The sequence below is a fragment of the Chenopodium album genome, chromosome 5, assembly GCF_948465745.1.
Source record: "Chenopodium album chromosome 5, dcCheAlbu1.1, whole genome shotgun sequence".
In the NCBI taxonomy this organism is placed as follows: domain Eukaryota; kingdom Viridiplantae; phylum Streptophyta; class Magnoliopsida; order Caryophyllales; family Amaranthaceae; genus Chenopodium; species Chenopodium album.
The window spans coordinates 61726986-61744847 of NC_137838.1; the positions used below are offsets into that span (position 1 = coordinate 61726986).

Genomic DNA, 17862 nt, shown 5'->3' on the forward strand with positions numbered 1-17862 from the left:
GGCAAATCAAAAAATTATTATAAAAATGCCAATAAAATAATTTTTTCAATGATCTTTCTATAGATATCCATATCAATATATTTTCAAAAGGAAAAATGAAACTAAAAATCCAACCTTTGCGCGGTCTGACAATAAAAATCCAACCTTCCATTAATCTAAAAAAAATCCAACCTTCATACCCCAACCTTCGATCTCCAACAGATCCATTACCTGTTGATGACCGATTTTTGTAAGTTATGTGCCACGTGTCAGTCATTAATTGGTCAATTATTTTTTTAATCATTAAAAAACAAAAAAAAATAAAAGAAAAATATGTTTTAAAAAAAATCAGAAAAGCCAACCCCACCTCCTTCCCTGACCACCCCATCACCACCATACCTGACTACCCCATCCCCACCGCCCACCGCCGCACCTGCTCCATCTCCACACCAATTCCCCTGCCACCACTATTACCTTCCACTGCCACTACCACCTTCCCATGCCACCACTCCCTCTCCCCCTCCCTCCCATGCGCGCAACCTCCCCCTCCCCCCTCCCTCCCCTACAAACCCGGCAACCTTGAAACCCCCACACCAACCCCCCCGACCACTCATACCCTTAAATCCTACCACCCCTTGCCCGAAACTGACACCGCAGCCACCCCCAAACTCAACCATGCATGAAATCCCTAAATCCCAAACATGACCACCCCCAAACACGACCACCCCACGACACCCCTAAGCCACCACGTAGTTAAACCTAAACCCAGAAAATTAAACCCAAACCTAAAAAACTAAACCCAAATCCCAAAATTAAACCCAAACCCAGAAAATTAAACCCAAACGATGAAGGAGGAGCGGGTTTTGGGCGGTGCTGGTGTTAGGGAGGGGGATTTCGGGCGTGCTCGCGTTTTGGGAGGAAATTTACAGGTGGTTGGATGGGAGGGCTGGCGACAATGGGGTGACGGCGGTGGTGGTAGAGGTGGTGGCTGGGAATACGGTGGTGGTGAGAAGGGATTTTTGTAAAAAAAAAAAAAAAAAAAAAAAAAAAAAAAAAAAAAAAAAAAAAATTGGACTAATGGGGTAAGTGGTGGCAGAGGTGGTGGACTAGTGGTGGTGTAGAGAGGAGAGAGAAAAAAGAGGAGTGAGAAGGAAAGTGAGAATTTAAAAAATAAATAAATAAAAAATTAACTTGTTTAACATGTTAAAGGTCAAATGGATCTATCAAAGAAGGTCGGGTATAAATGTTGGATTTTTATGAGATTAATGAAAGGTTGGATTTTTAATGTCAAACCGCTCAAAGGTTGGATTTTTCTTTTCTATTTTTCCTTTTCGAAAATGTTATGAAGTTCGACAGTTTTAACCTTACTATAGTTTGTCATATTATTAACAAGTGTTAGTATTTTATCATTTTCGTTACTAAAAAAAATTCAAACATACCAAAAAAGTATTAACTACATTTATTACATGTAAAGTAACCATGTAACACTACTAGAAAACTGCTGAATACCAACGGAAAAATTCCGTCGGAAATACCACAAAATCCATCGGAAAACACCTTTCCGACGGAATTCCATCAGAAAAGGTTGTCGGAAAAGGGTTCGTAGTAACATTGTTCCGACGGAATTCTTTCGTCAGAAGGGATTTTCCGACACCGGCAAATCCGTCGGAAATCTCCGACGGATGCAATTCCGTCGGAGATTTTCGAGGGAAATTCCGTCGGAAAAATCATTTATGAAATTAAAAAAAAAATACGCCGCGCCACCACTGGCACGGCGTATCACCACCTCCAATCGCGTTTCACCACCCTCTCCAACCCTAAACCCACCTAAGCCTAGATCTTAACTATCCTTACATGGCCTAACCCTAAACGGCTAAACCCACCTAAGCCCAAACCACCCCCCCACAAACACAGACCTAACCCAGCGGCCAGCGCCACCCACCACACACCACCAACCCACAAACCCAGATCTAAACCCAAACTACGCCCCACCTAAACCTAGATCGATCTAAACCCATCAACCATGGTCTACCTAAACCCGACCCACCCACCACAGTCCACCTAAACCACCCACCACCGCCCACCTAAACCACCCACCGTGGTCACTGAAAACCACCGTCACCACCAAAAATTAACAAAAAAAAAATTAAAATCCTTAAGCATTACAACCAAAACCCGAACTCCAACAACAACCACCTTCATTCCACCACCATAAATTGTAAAAAAAAATCCAATAAAACAACAAAATAAAATCAAAATTGAAAAAGAGTTACATACCTTAATTCGACCACAAATAACCTTGAAATTAGGTTTAAGAGGCCAAATTCGACAATAAAAACTCTAGATCTAGAGTTTTCATGGTCGAATTTGACCCGAAAACCTTTGTTTTAAGCATGAAAAGAGAGAAAAAGGGCGAAAAGATGAAAATTGTTGTTGATGTTGATGCGTGTTGTTGATGTCGTTATTGCTGGTGTTGTTGTTGATGTCGGTGGTGGTGGGAGATTTGAGGTGGTCGAAAGAGAGGAATTGAAAGTAAAGTAGAGGAGAGATAGAAGAAGGAGAACGAGAGATAAAGAAGAAGGAGAATGAGCAGGAGATTCAGAGAAAGAAGGAGTGAGAATGGAGAACATAAGAGAATGGAGAACATTCTATGCTTGGCGCCAGACGCCAATTTCAGCGCATGGCGCTAATGCCATAAGGCTGGCGCTGATTGTTTTTCAGCGACGCCAAAGCAGCCAGCCACCTGTTGAGGTTGTGCTAGCCTTCTGCAATATATTTTGGGTTCCTTGGTACGCTAGTTAGCCCCTCTAAGCAATTTGACATGATTAGGTAATCGACTTGATTACGTAAAGTGATCGACCTGATAAAAGATCGTCTCACTAAGCTTAAAGCGCCTAAGCATTGGCTCATTAGCAAAAAGCACCGACATACAGGTTCATTAGCAAAAGGCACCGACATACAGGTTCAAGAGCAAAGGGCACCGACATACAGGTTCAAGAGCAAAGAGCGCCGACGTACAGGCATAGCAAAAGCAAAGTTCAGGCGAACTTTTAAAGATCGACATGCGTGGATCTTCGGTATTTTCCTTTGGAAAATTATCGCATCAAATGAGGATGACTTCAAGAGAAGATGTCTTCGACATCATTCCCTAGCTTGCGGAAGGTTGTCACAAACAACTGAAGGTAATTTTAGGGCGAAATTGTCTTCGATCATAATTCCTGAGGCATGGAAGATGATCATAATGCGGATGAGAATTATTTCAAGAGAAATAATTTTCGATGATATTCCCTTGGACGTGGAATATTATCACAGCGGAGAGGATAGTTTCAGGCGAAGCAATTTTCTAATTTGGAAGCAGTTACAAGGCGTAGCAGTTTTCAAGCGGGATGGCATTCTCTAGCTTGCAGGAGGTCGTCAAAACAACAGAAAAGCGGCAACATGTGGTTACTTTCAGAGACGTGTGCTCGACGGTGCAAGATACGCGTTTCTTAACTCTTTTATCTGTTTAACTAATGCTAGTTTTGCAGGTATCGGCGTTACAAGATTGATTTAGGATCGCAGAATGTTCTGAATCATTCTCCGTCCCTATCGATACTTTGGCTTTCGTTTCCGAAACTCGCGTTTCTCCAAACTCAGTCAAAGTGGGGGCTTCTGTAGACACCCATTTGTGTCTCCCCAAAACCAAACCCGGTGATGAGTGCCTTTCACGTCGAATCATAATCGAATGAAACGAAAGTGTGGAAAGGTCTAGTGTTGCGGAAAGTTTTATTTCTTTTTCTCTTCTCTCTGTTTTTGAAAACTTTATTTTAAGAAAACAGCCAATACAGTTTGGTTGGTCCATGATATGGGTCCAATAGTGGTGTAGTTGGATGGGGCTTGCAAAGACCCTTCCAACGATATATTATAAGCCCAATTCCGATGAATATTGAGGAATTTATGGCCAATTTACTAAACTGGGCCCGGTTTGAGTTTTAAGTACGGCCTAATGATCTAGGGGAGGGCCTAATATAATTTATCATTCCTAATGCAATTAGGAATGGTTTTTAGTCTTCTAGAACATTCTAGAAGGTTCTTATCATTCTTAATTCAATTAGGACTCTTCAGAGTTTTAATTAGATCAAATAGCATTTTCGACTGAAATTATATTATTTTATCTTCCAGTACGGTAAGTTTATTAGATTTTCGAAAACGCGTTGAAAGCCGATTTGGCGTCCAACCCCAGGCCTTGGCGCCTGGAACCAGGATTGGCGCCAAACGCCAGCATTGGCGCCTGGCGCTAGCCACTGGTCCTGGCGCCAATGAGCCAGGTCTGGCGCCAAAGTGGTTTTGTGGTCTTCAGACTCTGTTTTGATAAATTATCTTTTTTGGATGATTTTCTCTATAAATATCGTATCAAAAACTCCGTTTTCATGGACGGATTATCAATATTCATTCACCAAGAATCTTCAATTCTCTTCTTAAAAAATCATTCTTTCTTTTCTAAAACTTTGTTTTCTCGAATACAAAATTCCGCATTCGCAAGATCTTGATACGCCTAGCCATATTCGAAGTTGCCTTCGCCCTAGACGTGAAAGGTTTTAATTTCTGAGGGTTTGGTCCCAAATCTCTATTTCAATTATTTAATTTGATTGCTTTGATTATTATTTTCCTTGAAGTTACTAACGCGTGTATTTTGTTATTAGAAAGAGGTACGAGGCATCCAAGTAAGTACTTTAATGGTTTTATTGATATTATGATTTAGAAATCATGCTTAGATTGTTATTATAAATTCCTAGTATCATGTCTAGGGTAACTTTAATATTAAGTATGATTAAAAGTATGATGCCTCCTATATTCTTCCTAATACTTATGATTGTTAGTATCATGTTAGGACTAAAGCTTTGATTTTTATTGTTTAGTGACATGTTAGGGTTTGTTATTAATCTTGTTAGTATCATGTCTAGGATCTTGCTATGCTTTAACATGATTATGATTATGATTGATATTATTATTATTAATGATGTTGATTATTTATTATGTTGCTTGACACATATTATTTTATATTGTTATTGCTTGATCACCTTTATTGCATGTTTAAAGGGAATTGGTATTTGCAATCACGCTTAATAAGATATTAATAATCTTGTTAGGGTTAATTGTGATTATAATTCAAGTGATCGCCAATAATAGTTTATTTGTGCATTAATATTCAACCAACATAGATTAAACAGGTTTAGGGTTAATCCTATTGATTGCATGTTAGTCAGAAAGCGCACATGAATACGAGTAGAATAAAGTAGAGGCCTATTATTAGGGCAGGTTCAATCTCTTTTAGGTTGGATTTGTACCATCATCCCCGAACCCTTATTTGGTTCATGACCTTATGGAGTTGACGATCTCTTGGATCGTTAAGGGGTGTAACCTTCACCTCGTGAACAGTTTACAAGTTCCTTAAAAACTTGTTGGCGACTCTTTTGCTCTATCTTCTTCCCTTTTGGACGCCACCGTACTTTAGTGTAAGATCACAGTGGGGTTCAAGCTAGTGGGATTTAAAGGCTTGAAATTATTCCCTACAGTTACACACAAATTAATATTATCTATTGGTAAATACTCTTGTGTATTTATAACTTATCTCCTTAAATATAATCTTGCATTGTTGCCATCTTTAGTGGAAAATTACATATTAGAAAGTGCTAATAAATGAAAATTACATATTAGAAAGTGTTATTTAATGAAATTAAATCATAAAATGTTACACATGACACAAACAATCATATATTAAAAAACGTTGTTACTAAAATAGTGTCATATATGCATAGAATATACAGTTTCAGATATTTTGTTACCAGATAATTATGTGAATAAGAATACTATACTAAAAAATGTTGTGATTAAGGATGATATTCGAATCCGATACCAAATTGAATGTATAACGATGCATGAGTATTGTGCTAGTAACAAACATTGCGAGATATTCACCATGTAAACGTAATATTTTGCAAACGAAATATATTACTCTTTACTACATCGTCGATAATTGATCATATACTTATGATTTTTGTTACCAATTAATTTACGAAGGGTATGTTCACATATACTGAATTGAGTTGAACTGAACTGAGCTAAACTGATTGGAGCTGAACTGAACTGATTGAACCTGAATTGAGCTGAAATGAATATTTTATGAGAGAAGGAAATTAGGAGTTGAACTGAACTGAACTGATTGGAGTCGGACTAAACTGAAATTAAGCTAAAGTGAACATGCTCGAAATTATTGCATTTGTCATTTTGGGGGGATTTTCTTTATTTTTGAAGTTCTTATGTTTAAAATTTTATTTCTTCCATTATTGACATTTTATGTCCCTTGAATTTCCTTTATTTAATAATTAAATGCAAGCAATTTAATCTCCTATAATTGATGATTAATATTTTTATCTTTTAACTCTTTGAAAAATAAATATTCCAAATTCAACTTGAATTTTGATGGAGAACAAAAATATGGGAGGAATTTAAATTACTTCGTAGTATTTAAACATAAAAATAACATTATAAAGATTAGCTAATTAAGCTTTAAGCCATATGCAAATCAGAGTTAGGCAAAAGATTATGCTAGGTGCGTGCAATGCCTCTAATGAGTCTAATATAATAATATGAATCTTACATCAATTTATCACTCATATACCATGAATCTAATTATTTATAAACATCGTAAATGACACCACTCTAATGTACATTTTTATAAGTATAATATATAAAAATGTAATTAGAGTGTCACATTTGGATGGATGAATGCCCACCTATGTTCCGTGTCTTTGCTAGACAAAACTCAATTATAATTAACTGGGTTGTGTAAAAAAAAAAAGGTTGTATAATATTGAGCAATGTTACTGATAGAGAAGGAGAGTGGTCTATTTAAAGAGGAAGGAGTACATTTGAAAAATAGAGGTTTAAATCTAGAGTATCCAACGAGATAATATAATTATTAAAAAAAGAGTTCACCATAGAAGAAAAATACAACGGGAGGAAAATTTGCTATTTCATGGAAGACAAACGAACATGATTTTTTTTTTTTTTTTTTTTTTTTTGTTAAAAAAATAAATTCAGAAATTAAATGTGACCATTGAAAATAACATTTTTTTTTTTAATTTCAAATATTAAAGTATCAAAAATTTCAATTCAAATGAAATTTTAAAGTGAGTGGAATTTGGGGCCCAATTTGACAAAGTCATGTCATATTGTATGTAGGCCCCACATACAAGGGTTTTATGTGTAGCCTTTCTCTCCTTTGTAGGGCTCGACCGGCTCGCAATGGATCGGAGGTGGATCGGGTGGTACGTAATCCACTTCCATCCGCCAACGATCCATCTGTCATCCAACTCATTCATAACAATTTAATTCTTCATCCACATTCAACCCATCCATCATTTGCGGATGGATCGGGTGGATCAGGTGAACAATGGGTGAAATAAAATACACTATCATTTAGTCATAATACTAATATACATAAACTAATAATTTGATATATAGTTGACGAAATCTTTAAATTTTCCAACATCCACACTATTATACGAAGTTTAACTTATATTACTAGTATACTAGGTTAGAACCCGTACGATGCACGGTTTATATAAAACCTATTTTTAATTTGTACATTTTAAAAATAAATCGCTATTATACAAGAATATAAGTAAGAATTACATTTATTTTGTAATTTTAAAAATTTTATTGTAATCAAAATTATGATATAATATTTGTTCAATATTGTCTAATTCATACTTCAATGTAGGAGGTCATTTATTAGTGTGCTATTTAAAATTGTTTCAATTTCCTACGGTAAATTGATAGATTTTAGTTGTGATGTAGAAGCTTCCAATATTTAAATTTCATATATGTTAAATATGATAGCTTTCCATAAATAAAAAAAAAAAAAAAAAAAAAAAAAAAAAAAAAATCTATTAAGTATTACTCCCTCCGTTTTAAATATTTGCTCCACTTTTCTTTTTCGGCCGTTTTTAAATACTTGCTCCATTTCCTTATTTGGAAAGCTTTTACAATATTTAACTAATTTCTCTCCCCTGACCCACCACTTATTTTCTCTCCTCCAATCCTCTCCATTACTTTTGTTTTTTTTACAATTTTTTATTCTTCCATTTACTCCACTACCTCCATATATTATTATTTTCTCCCATTTCTCCTAAAACTCCGCGCATGGAGAAATGAAGCAAGTATTTACAAACGGAGGGAGTACTAAAACAAAACTTTGCTGATGTCATCACTGTCCATATGTCACTCTTATAATAAAAATTTTCCCGCCTAAATGCATGATGATGTCATCTTCTTCTTCTTCTTTTTTTTTTTTTGTTTTTTTTTTGAGCTATTATATTTAATAGATTTTGAAATTTGAATAATAGAAGCTTCTATATTACAAATACAACCTAACTAATAAATAGACTCCTACATTAAAATATGTATTAGGCAAAGTTGAACAAGTATTATATCATAATTTTGATAAAAATCTAAAATTTTCGAAATTCATATTTTGTACAAGGTGCATATTCTTATTTATATTTGTCCATTTTTTTTAAAAAAAATGTATAAATTATAAAAATAAATTTTATATAAACTGTGCATCCCACGGGTTCTAATCTAGTAAATAAATAAAAAGAAAGATGACATCATCATTGCATTTAGGCGGGAAATTTTTTATTGAGAAAGCAATACGTGGGCAATGGTGATGTCAGCAATTTCTGTTTTTGTAATAGTTAATAGATAGATATGAAGTATATACTTATATAGTATTACAAATAGATACAAAATATAAGCGGATGGATGGGTCGGGTGATGGATGGATAAAACTCCACCCGAATTCGACCCGATTCATCCATCATCCTTATAAAATCCATGTTTTGTCGGGTTTTTATTCATTTAATCAGATCGGGTGATTCGATAATCCATAGATTCGGGTGAAATTGTCAGCCCTGCTCCCTTGCATTAACTGTGTACTAATGTATCATAAGAGTGCTAACTTTGTTAATTGGCCGTAAACCCGTGAAGGCCGTGATTAGTCATTTAGTCTGGTCTCCTAAAAAGTTCTTTCCCGACCAAGTAACCCGACCCAAACGTAACCGTGGAAACCTCTCTTTGTACATTTTCCATCAACTTTCCTTCCCAATTTCCGATACCTTCCCTGTACTTTGGGCGTCCGTTTACCCAAAACGGTGTCGCTGCCCTACTTTCTCTCTCTCCCTTCTTCTCCGATCTCTCTTTCTTTCTCCTCTCCTCTCATCCGCCATTGTTGTCTGCTCATCGCTTTTTTCGACGCTTTCTGTTTCATCTTTACCAACGACAATTATTTCTACTTCCCCTCATTTTCGCGATTTTCTGTATTTCGATTTCCTACTTTTCGAAAGTCTCAGATTTTTCTGGCGCTCCTTTTTACGACAGATCGCTATTTCACTCCTTTCTCTTTCCTTTTTGCGAAGCTTTGAAAATCGTCGAAAAACCATCTTCATATTCTATTAAAAAAATTTAATAATTCATTTTCTCAGGTGGGTTTCTTCAATTTTGATTTCTGATCTGTAAAATTGTCAATTTCATGAACTGGATTAATTTTTGTATGTTGTTAATTTCTGGGTATAATTTATTTTTGAAATTGGGATTGAATGGTGTAGGGTATTGTTGCTGAGCAATGGCTGGGGAACCTGATAAGAATGTTGAGAGTGTAGCTGAGAAATCCGCCATTGTTGCTGCCGGTGATGAAAAGCCCAAAGATGAGAAGAAATCAAAAGATGGTTCGAAGAAGAAAAAGGAGAAGGGGTTTTTGGCTCGATTGTGGAATGGGTTATTCGGGTCTCGAAAAGACGATTTCGAGCGAAGGTTGGAACGAATTTCGAAAGAAGAGAAGATTATTATCAGTAGAATGAGAAGGAGAGCTCAAAATTGGGGAAGTTTGAAGCGGAATATTATTCTGTTTTCTGTGCTTTTGGAGGTGAAGCTTTATAATCTGTGTTTTTGGGCATTTTTAATGTAGGATCATGTTTGTTTTTTACTTATTAATGATTTAATGCTCAATACTGTGAATGATGTTTGCTCGTATTCGATTATCCGTGCGCAATTGATCGATGTTAGGGGTTGATGTTATGTAAAATGAAGTTTAAATTCGAACTTTCAGCTTTTCTAAGTTTTGCTTTAGTTGAGAATATAAATCTAATGTTTGCATTGCTCTGAATGCTACTGTTATTGAGAGATATTGTTTGATATGTCTACTTTTATGGTGCTATATAATTGTTTGCATTTTTGATGTACTTGATCATGGTTAGTTCAACACTTTCTGATTGTTATGGTGGTGGTTATACATTGTTTTCAGATTGTTGCTGTGGGTTATGCTATCATGACGGCAAGGACAGCAGAAAATTGGAAAATTCGGGCTTTTCGGGTTCTGCCAATGTTTCTTCTGCCTGCTTTATCTGCTATTATATTTTCAGGGTTATCAAGCTTCATAAGCATGCGTAAGTTTTAGTAATTGTTGTTAAGTATGATGCAATATTGAGTTCTAGTTGTCCTGGCTGTTAAACTGTGGATTTGAATTAATTTTGGTATTGTGCTCTTTGATTTGATCAACACTATGGATGCTGGTCTTAGCATACGTCTCTTTACCGTAAAAAAAATCAGTTTAGATAAGTTTCAATCAGGTCCAATAAGTTCCAATATATATTACCCACTCAAGTTTACTCTCTTCTGAAAAGGTTCAATAAGCTTATTCTCTTCCAATACGTCTAATAAGTACAGATTAGATGATTTAGATCTAATAAGTTTAGATAGGTTTAATTTATATTTCAGGTGAAGAAAGTGAATCTATAATGTTTATCTATGTAATTGTATGATATACACCCTCTCCCATTTTATTACTTTGGTTGTTGAGAATGTCGAATGATACTTGCAACATAATCTTTGTGCATTCACATATATATTCAGATGGTTGTGAGTAACATTGTAGGCTAAATTTGCTATCCTTAACCCATAATAATATTAATATAAAACATTAAGCCTACTTCCTTCAGTTATTTATAGAAGCATGATTTACATTTTTAAACTACTGTATTTACAAATCCTTCTTTGACTATCCTTGATGATATATAATTTAAGTATTAATATAAAACATTAAGCCTACTTCCTTCAGTTATTTATAGAAGCATGGTTTACATTTTTTAAATACTGTTCTTACCTTGGTTTCAAAAAGAGCGCCTCTCTCCCTGGGCTTTAGCTAGGTGAGGCTCAGTCACCTACGGAAGGCGCGTGCCTCGTGCGCCTCAAAGCGCCTTTGGTAAGACGCCCCTTTGCGCCTCAAGGAAAATACCTAAGATTTAAGTTATAAATTGAAGAATGATGAACATTTTTTCAAATTCAGACTACCTTAGCTTTACATATATCATTATTTAATTTATTATGAATCTTTTTAATTGGTATTAAGTACAATCAAAGTAAAAAATATTTTGAAATAAATATATAAATACATGCGCCTTGCATATAAAAGGTGCGCGCCTTTGCCTTGCGCCTAGGCTGCAAGGACCATTTGCGTCTTGGTGACTTGCCAAACTTAAAGTTGTTTGATGATCACATTGTTTCCAAATAAGTATTTGACACTTTGTAGATTTTATTATTTATTTATTTATTTATTTTTTCTTTCCCTTTTTCCTAATGTGAAAAAGGAGGATTTGTAAATAATGGCATAGGAATGTGCCTAGGGGGGTAAATGCATTAAGATTTGTCATTGAACACTCATATTTGTTCTGTTGAAAATGAACTCAAATAATAACATAGGGATTTCATGAACAATTTAACTGTTTAGGTAAATGTGGAACTAGTGTATCTATATTTATGAAACATAAAAAAAAAAAAAAAAAAAAAAAGAAAAAAAAAAATGTATGTTTAAGAAAAGATAATTTAGAGCTTATTTATTTTGAACTTTTTTTTTATTATTATTGATAAAGTTATGATCAGCATACTATATAAAATTTGACTACAAGGCTATTTTATTTGAAGATGTATAAATTGTAGTAGAACATAACTCTTTAATGAGCTTCACTTGATAAATAAAGGAGTGAAGCTGGAATATTCTAGTTTCCAAATGAACTAAATTTGAATTAAGTTTGAATATAAGCTAGATTTTGACTAAATTGAGTTTGAATGTGGCCAGGATGATACTTGGTTTATCTTTATGTATTTGCATCCTTATATGTGTATGTAACTTTTTTATTGACCTCTTGTGTAGGCTATCTTTGTAAAATAGCAGGTTCAATAGCCTTTTGGCATTGTTGAGCCTTTTGTCACAAAATTAACTGTTGGAAATCTTTTGGATTAGCATTTTGTAGATTTGACCCAAAGTGCTACATTGCATAGTGTAATAGGAGCAAGCACCAATATGCACTATCATTTTGGTTCCTCCCTATGATATCATTGCCTTACATTTGATGAGCTGTCAACTACTAAATTAACGCCTTATAAAATAATTATTAACCATTCGTATATCCTGCCAGTAAATTGCTAATGTTATTTCTTTCTCGGTGAAATAATTGCTAACTATGCTTTTGGTGTTGTGAGAAACAAGTTCAGACGAAAACTTTAAATCTTATATCTACATATGGTAATCTTGACTATGAGTGACGTGTCAAGCTAATGGCGAGTCTTTTTCAAATGTCTTTTTTTTTTTCAAATGTCTTTGTTCACTGTGAACTCTTTAGCTATCTTTGAAGAAGACCTTTCAGTGTGTAGAGAGGAGACTTCGGTGTGCTGTTCTAACAATCAGGACTGGTTACAGATTCGGTTTGTGGATTTTGGTTAGGTGAAGGGAAGAAGAGGTTGCTTTGGCAAAATGCGGTAATGGCAAGTTGTGGTCTTTTGCCTTGAAAGAAATGGTTGGATTTATAAAAGTCTCTACCGCATGATTTGCTTTGGGATATATTGACTTTGGGATTTGTGTGTTTGCCTAGAAAGAAATGGATGGATTTAAAAACCTTGAGTATAAGGGTAGTCATTTATGACAAGCTATTTCTATTAGGCCATGTGTCCCGGTGATTGTTATGCCATGTTGCTGCATTGTTTTTCTGCTCTGGCTAGTAAAGTAGTAAACTTCCAAATAAACTTTTCTTTATATTTGTTTTCTTGTGCAGGTGAACGAAAGGATCAAAAAACTTTGGAAAAGCTTCAGACTGAGAGGCAATCAAAAATTGATGAGCTTAAAGAGAGGACCAATTTTTATCTAACGCAGCAACTTATTCAGGTAGTATTATTAGATAGATTTCTACTTTTGACTGTGTCCAATATGTTGTTAGATGATGTAGGTAACTCTTACAGATTATTAGCACTTACATACTTGTAAGAGGGTGGACCAAGGGCCAAAGAAAAATATTTGTAAATAAATTTTTGATAGAAAAAAGCCTTTGATATGGGAGGTTGCTTTGTAGTTTCCTAATCATCTCCTAGAAAAAACCCTTTGATATGGGAGGTTTTCCTGTCACAGAATGTCAGATGATTGTTGGTCCTGTAGAAATTTGTAAAGGATGTGTATTGGAGAGAGAGGGTTTGAACATGCACCTTCTTGACTAAGCGGTGCATTTTTTGGCTGAGCCATTAGCGAGGATGAGAATGGAGAGAAATAGGAGCGGTGGCAGACTGACTGTAGTATTGAAAAAGAACAGGCAGCACGGTGGCCCAAAGAAAGCTTCATGGCATAAGGGGGGAGGCAATGGAGGTGGAGAAAAGGGAAATGGGATAGGGGTAGTGCTTTGGCAGGGAGAGAAGGGTTGGGTTTGGAAGTGTTGGTGATGGGATGCCGATGGGGCAACAGTGGTAATCAGGTGGGTGATGGACTGGCATAGTTCTTGAAACTGTATCACTTCACTATTTGAATATTTTATACTACGTATAAGCTATTCCATATGTCTGCACTCTACAGTGGATTCCCTGGATAGTGCATAAAGTTTTGTTGCTAATTAGACACTAAATGAAAGAGTATGCTTAGTTCAAGCCTTGATGGAATCTGCATTTACTGGCACTTCATATGAATTTTAGGAAGATGAGACTAATACTTTAGCGCACCTGTAAAATAATAGTGGTATATTTGTTTTTGGTAAAATACAGTTGGTACATCTGGTACTTGCTACTGTAGCTGATGCCAAGCATTGGTGACTTTTAATGGAAAACGGAAAAGGATAATATTTTCTCAGAACTTTTCTAAGTAATATTTTGACCGGACAACCTACATGAATCTGTGTCTACTTTTATACTCTCTTTTTCAATAATTCCAATTTTCCTACAATGGCAGAGATATGACACTGATCCTGCGGCTAAAGCAGCAGCAGCTGCTGTTTTGGCATCCAAATACACTGAAGGCACAGGATTGAAACTCTCTCTTCCAGAGGAGTCTGAAGTTGATGCTGGAAAAAGCAATGATGTTGAACTGGTCCAATCTAGTGGCCTTAGAAATAGGAAACAGCCACAAGGACGAGGAACTAGCCCAGGAGGCACAACAATTCAGCATCCTGCTGAAACATACCCACAAACAGGCAGTGAATATGCCCAGCAGAACCAACAGGTTTATGTTGATCATTTTCAAGGGCAAGGAGCCACTGCATATAATAGTGGATGGTTGTCTCGGATTGCAGCAGTGCTTGTCGGTGAGGATCCAACCCAATGTTATGCTCTCATATGTGGTAACTGCCATATGCACAATGGTGAGTGATATCTGCTGATGTAAATTCATGTAGCATTTCCATTTCTTCAGAATATCGTCAAATTTATTTAATTGTCTGGTTTTGTGCAGGGCTTGCAAGTAAAGAAGATTTCCCCTATGTAACCTACATTTGCCCACATTGCCATGCTGTTAATGGGCCAAGGATCCAACAAGAACGTTCCTCTGGTACCGATGCTTCTAATATGGGTTCAGTTGCTTCAGCTGATCATGGCCATGCTACCAGAGGTGTTGATTCTCCACATGATAGCACAGTTGATGATGTTAATGGTGAAACTGTTTCTACACCTGCGCTTGCTAAAGTTGGTGAAAAGACTGAAATACCAGCGGAAGGTAATGAGAGTTGAAGACATGGATTGCTTTTATGAAAGTGAAGACATTTCCTGGTTTGAATCAGTTCATTTCAGAAGGCAAGGGCTGACGGGGATGCTGATTATGAATATATATGCCTCTAGTTAGGGGTTTTTGTGATATTCTAATGTGGTTATACTACTTGTAAACGTACAAAATGTAGGATGTTTATGACTGCAATACAGGTGTAGTTTTTTCAATTGGCCAGCCACTATATTGAATTTGAGGCCAGCAAACTGAAATTTCAGTGCATCTACGAGAGTGTGATGATTATATGATGACAGTAATGAGGAGTTTTCTGTGCTGTAGAAGCAGTATTTTTGCAATTTGAATCTGCATCATGTATGATTTGCTGATGACCTTGCTATTAGGTTTGCCAAATTACTATGCCCCATGTTGGTTTTCTTATCATGTTGAACAAGATAATAACTTGAGTTTACTAATAGGCCTATCATTAGTTGAAAGTCCCCTAAAAATGGAGGTGGAATTTGGTTTCTCAGCCGAAGAAATACATGAAACTGCTTGGTAGCAGGATTTTAAACCATGGTCCCTTCTACTCAGATCTGCTGACCCAACTGCTATGTGGGAACACTGGGACTGGAAAGTGGGCATCAGCCTAGCTTGATGCATAGTGCCAAGCTTTAGATTCTTCCAGATGCCATTTTGGACTGATGCATAGTGAATTGTGTTGTGAAATAATGATTCTCTTGGAAGATATACTGCCTAACTACACATTTGGAGGATTCTTTGTTCCATGATAACTTAGTAAAACCAATGGAAGAAGACTTGCATCATGTGGATATTTTGAGGAAGGTGTGCATATGCAGGCCACACAAATTGTTGATATGGAGCAGCAAGAGAATCTCTTCCATACTCGGTGATTAGTTGGTTGTAAGGCGTGTGTACAACAAGCTAGTCCATGAGTGAAAATTGCTACAGCAAGATGCAATAACAGATTTTTGCGATCACACTTATTGTAATAGATGGAATCAACAATCAAAATTGTGCTAATATTATTCAAGAAAATTTAAACACCACAATAAAGCTAGTGTAATTCGTTCTCAAAGACCAAAAAAATAACTGTGATTTGCCTTTTGAAATGGTGTAAGCCACAAATCATACACATAAACAAGGCCATTACATCTACTGCATAAATTTACACACGAATAGTAATTCATGATGAAATTTACACGTTTAAAGAAGTACAAAACTGCCATACACTTTTGTAGATGTATATAAAAAACATTGATACAATATTTCCTAGAATGTGTACATGACTACTGCGTTACATAATACAGTGGCGAATCATCGCAGCTTAAAGGACCGAAATACGAGCACACTATGTCTCAACTCTTCAAATCTCAGCACTTGAATTGTTGTCTGACGTCTTCCAACTGCATTGTCATGAAACAGTCGCTGCAATTTATCCACCTATCAAACAATCAACGCAATAACACATATGCAAACGTCTCTCTCTCACTACTCCTATTCAGAAACGGTAATTCAAATTACACTATCATCGTGGCTATTCTTGTAAATAAACATAAATATCAAACCCATCAGAAAACAACCAAATAATCACCTAAATTAGATATTTTAAGTAAAATTCATTTACTATGAATAAAACCCTGGTAATATCCAAAAAAAAAAAAATCATAGTAACATCACAAAAATTCAAAACCCAAAAAACCCAAATTTTAAAAATCACCACAAAAGTATTATAACAAACAAATAAACAAAACCTAAAATCACATTCATTAAAAAAAGCTCAAATTAAAAAAAAAAAAAAAAAAAAAAAAAAAAAAAAAAACAACTTGAAAAACCCAAAAAAATGAAAGAAATAAATTGGATAGATTTAGGGGAAAGCCCGCACATCCGTCATAGCCGATTGGCTCAGAAAGCGGGCAGTCTTCATCGCGAGAGGAGCCGCCGGAGACAGTAGAGCCGCCATCTACTCAGCCGCGGGCCGAGCGGGTAGCTTTGACTGAAACCGGACTAAACCCCAATCAGCTCAGATAAGATCAAGTAGTTTTGATGCTTTGTCTTAGGGTTTTAGCTTTCTTTATATAGGACCCCAGCTTTTCGTCACTTTGGGGTAATTTCGTAATTGTATCATTTTGTTTTTCAAATAGAAATATATATATATATATATATATATATATATATATATATATATATATTTATTTATTGTAAATTACCACCCTAAAATTTAACATGTGTTAGAAATAACCACCCATTTTTGTTGAAATTAAAAATAACCACCCATATTTTACAAAACTGTAGGTTTTACCACCCCTACCTATACTCCGGCAAGTTTTCCGAGCATGTGCCCCACAATTTCATTATGAAGAATCATAATTTTCAATTCAAGTTAAATTGAATGAATCAATCAACGATTACATCATTAAATTCCTAATAAAACACATTCCAAACAAAAAATATCGTAAAACTTGAATTGTACTTCATTAAAACATTGTAAAATAACTAAAAAAAAAAAAAAAGTGCGATCTTCAATTACCTTGCTGTACAAATTCGTGTAAAAAAATTTAAGTGCGTTCTTTAAAGGATTCGCTTGTCAATATGCAAAACTTGGAGTAAAAAATGGTAGAATTTGTGAAAAAAATGAAGAATTTTAAGTTTGGGAGTAGTTTGTGAAACAAGGGAGGAAATAAATCGAGAAACAACTTTTATAAAAATAAAAAACAGCCATTATGTGGGGTCGATACTCGAAAAACTGGTCGGAGTATAGGTCGAGTAGTAAAACCTACATTTTTTGTAAAATGTGGGTGGTTATTTTTAATTTC

General features: G+C 35.5%; 1 protein-coding gene across 1 annotated transcript; it reads left to right on the forward strand.

Annotated features, from left to right (window-relative positions):
• Window positions 1-9021: 9021 nt before the first annotated feature.
• On the forward strand, window positions 9022-15384 carry LOC145632148 (uncharacterized protein At2g24330-like). The gene is made up of 6 exons (XM_081684444.1): window positions 9022-9506; window positions 9630-9946; window positions 10325-10466; window positions 13128-13237; window positions 14282-14690; window positions 14780-15384. The coding sequence occupies exons 2-6, from the start codon at window positions 9647-9649 to the stop codon at window positions 15052-15054; spliced, it is 1236 nt and encodes a 411-aa protein (XP_081540570.1). The 5' UTR covers window positions 9022-9506; window positions 9630-9646; the 3' UTR covers window positions 15055-15384.
• Window positions 15385-17862: the final 2478 nt, after the last annotated feature.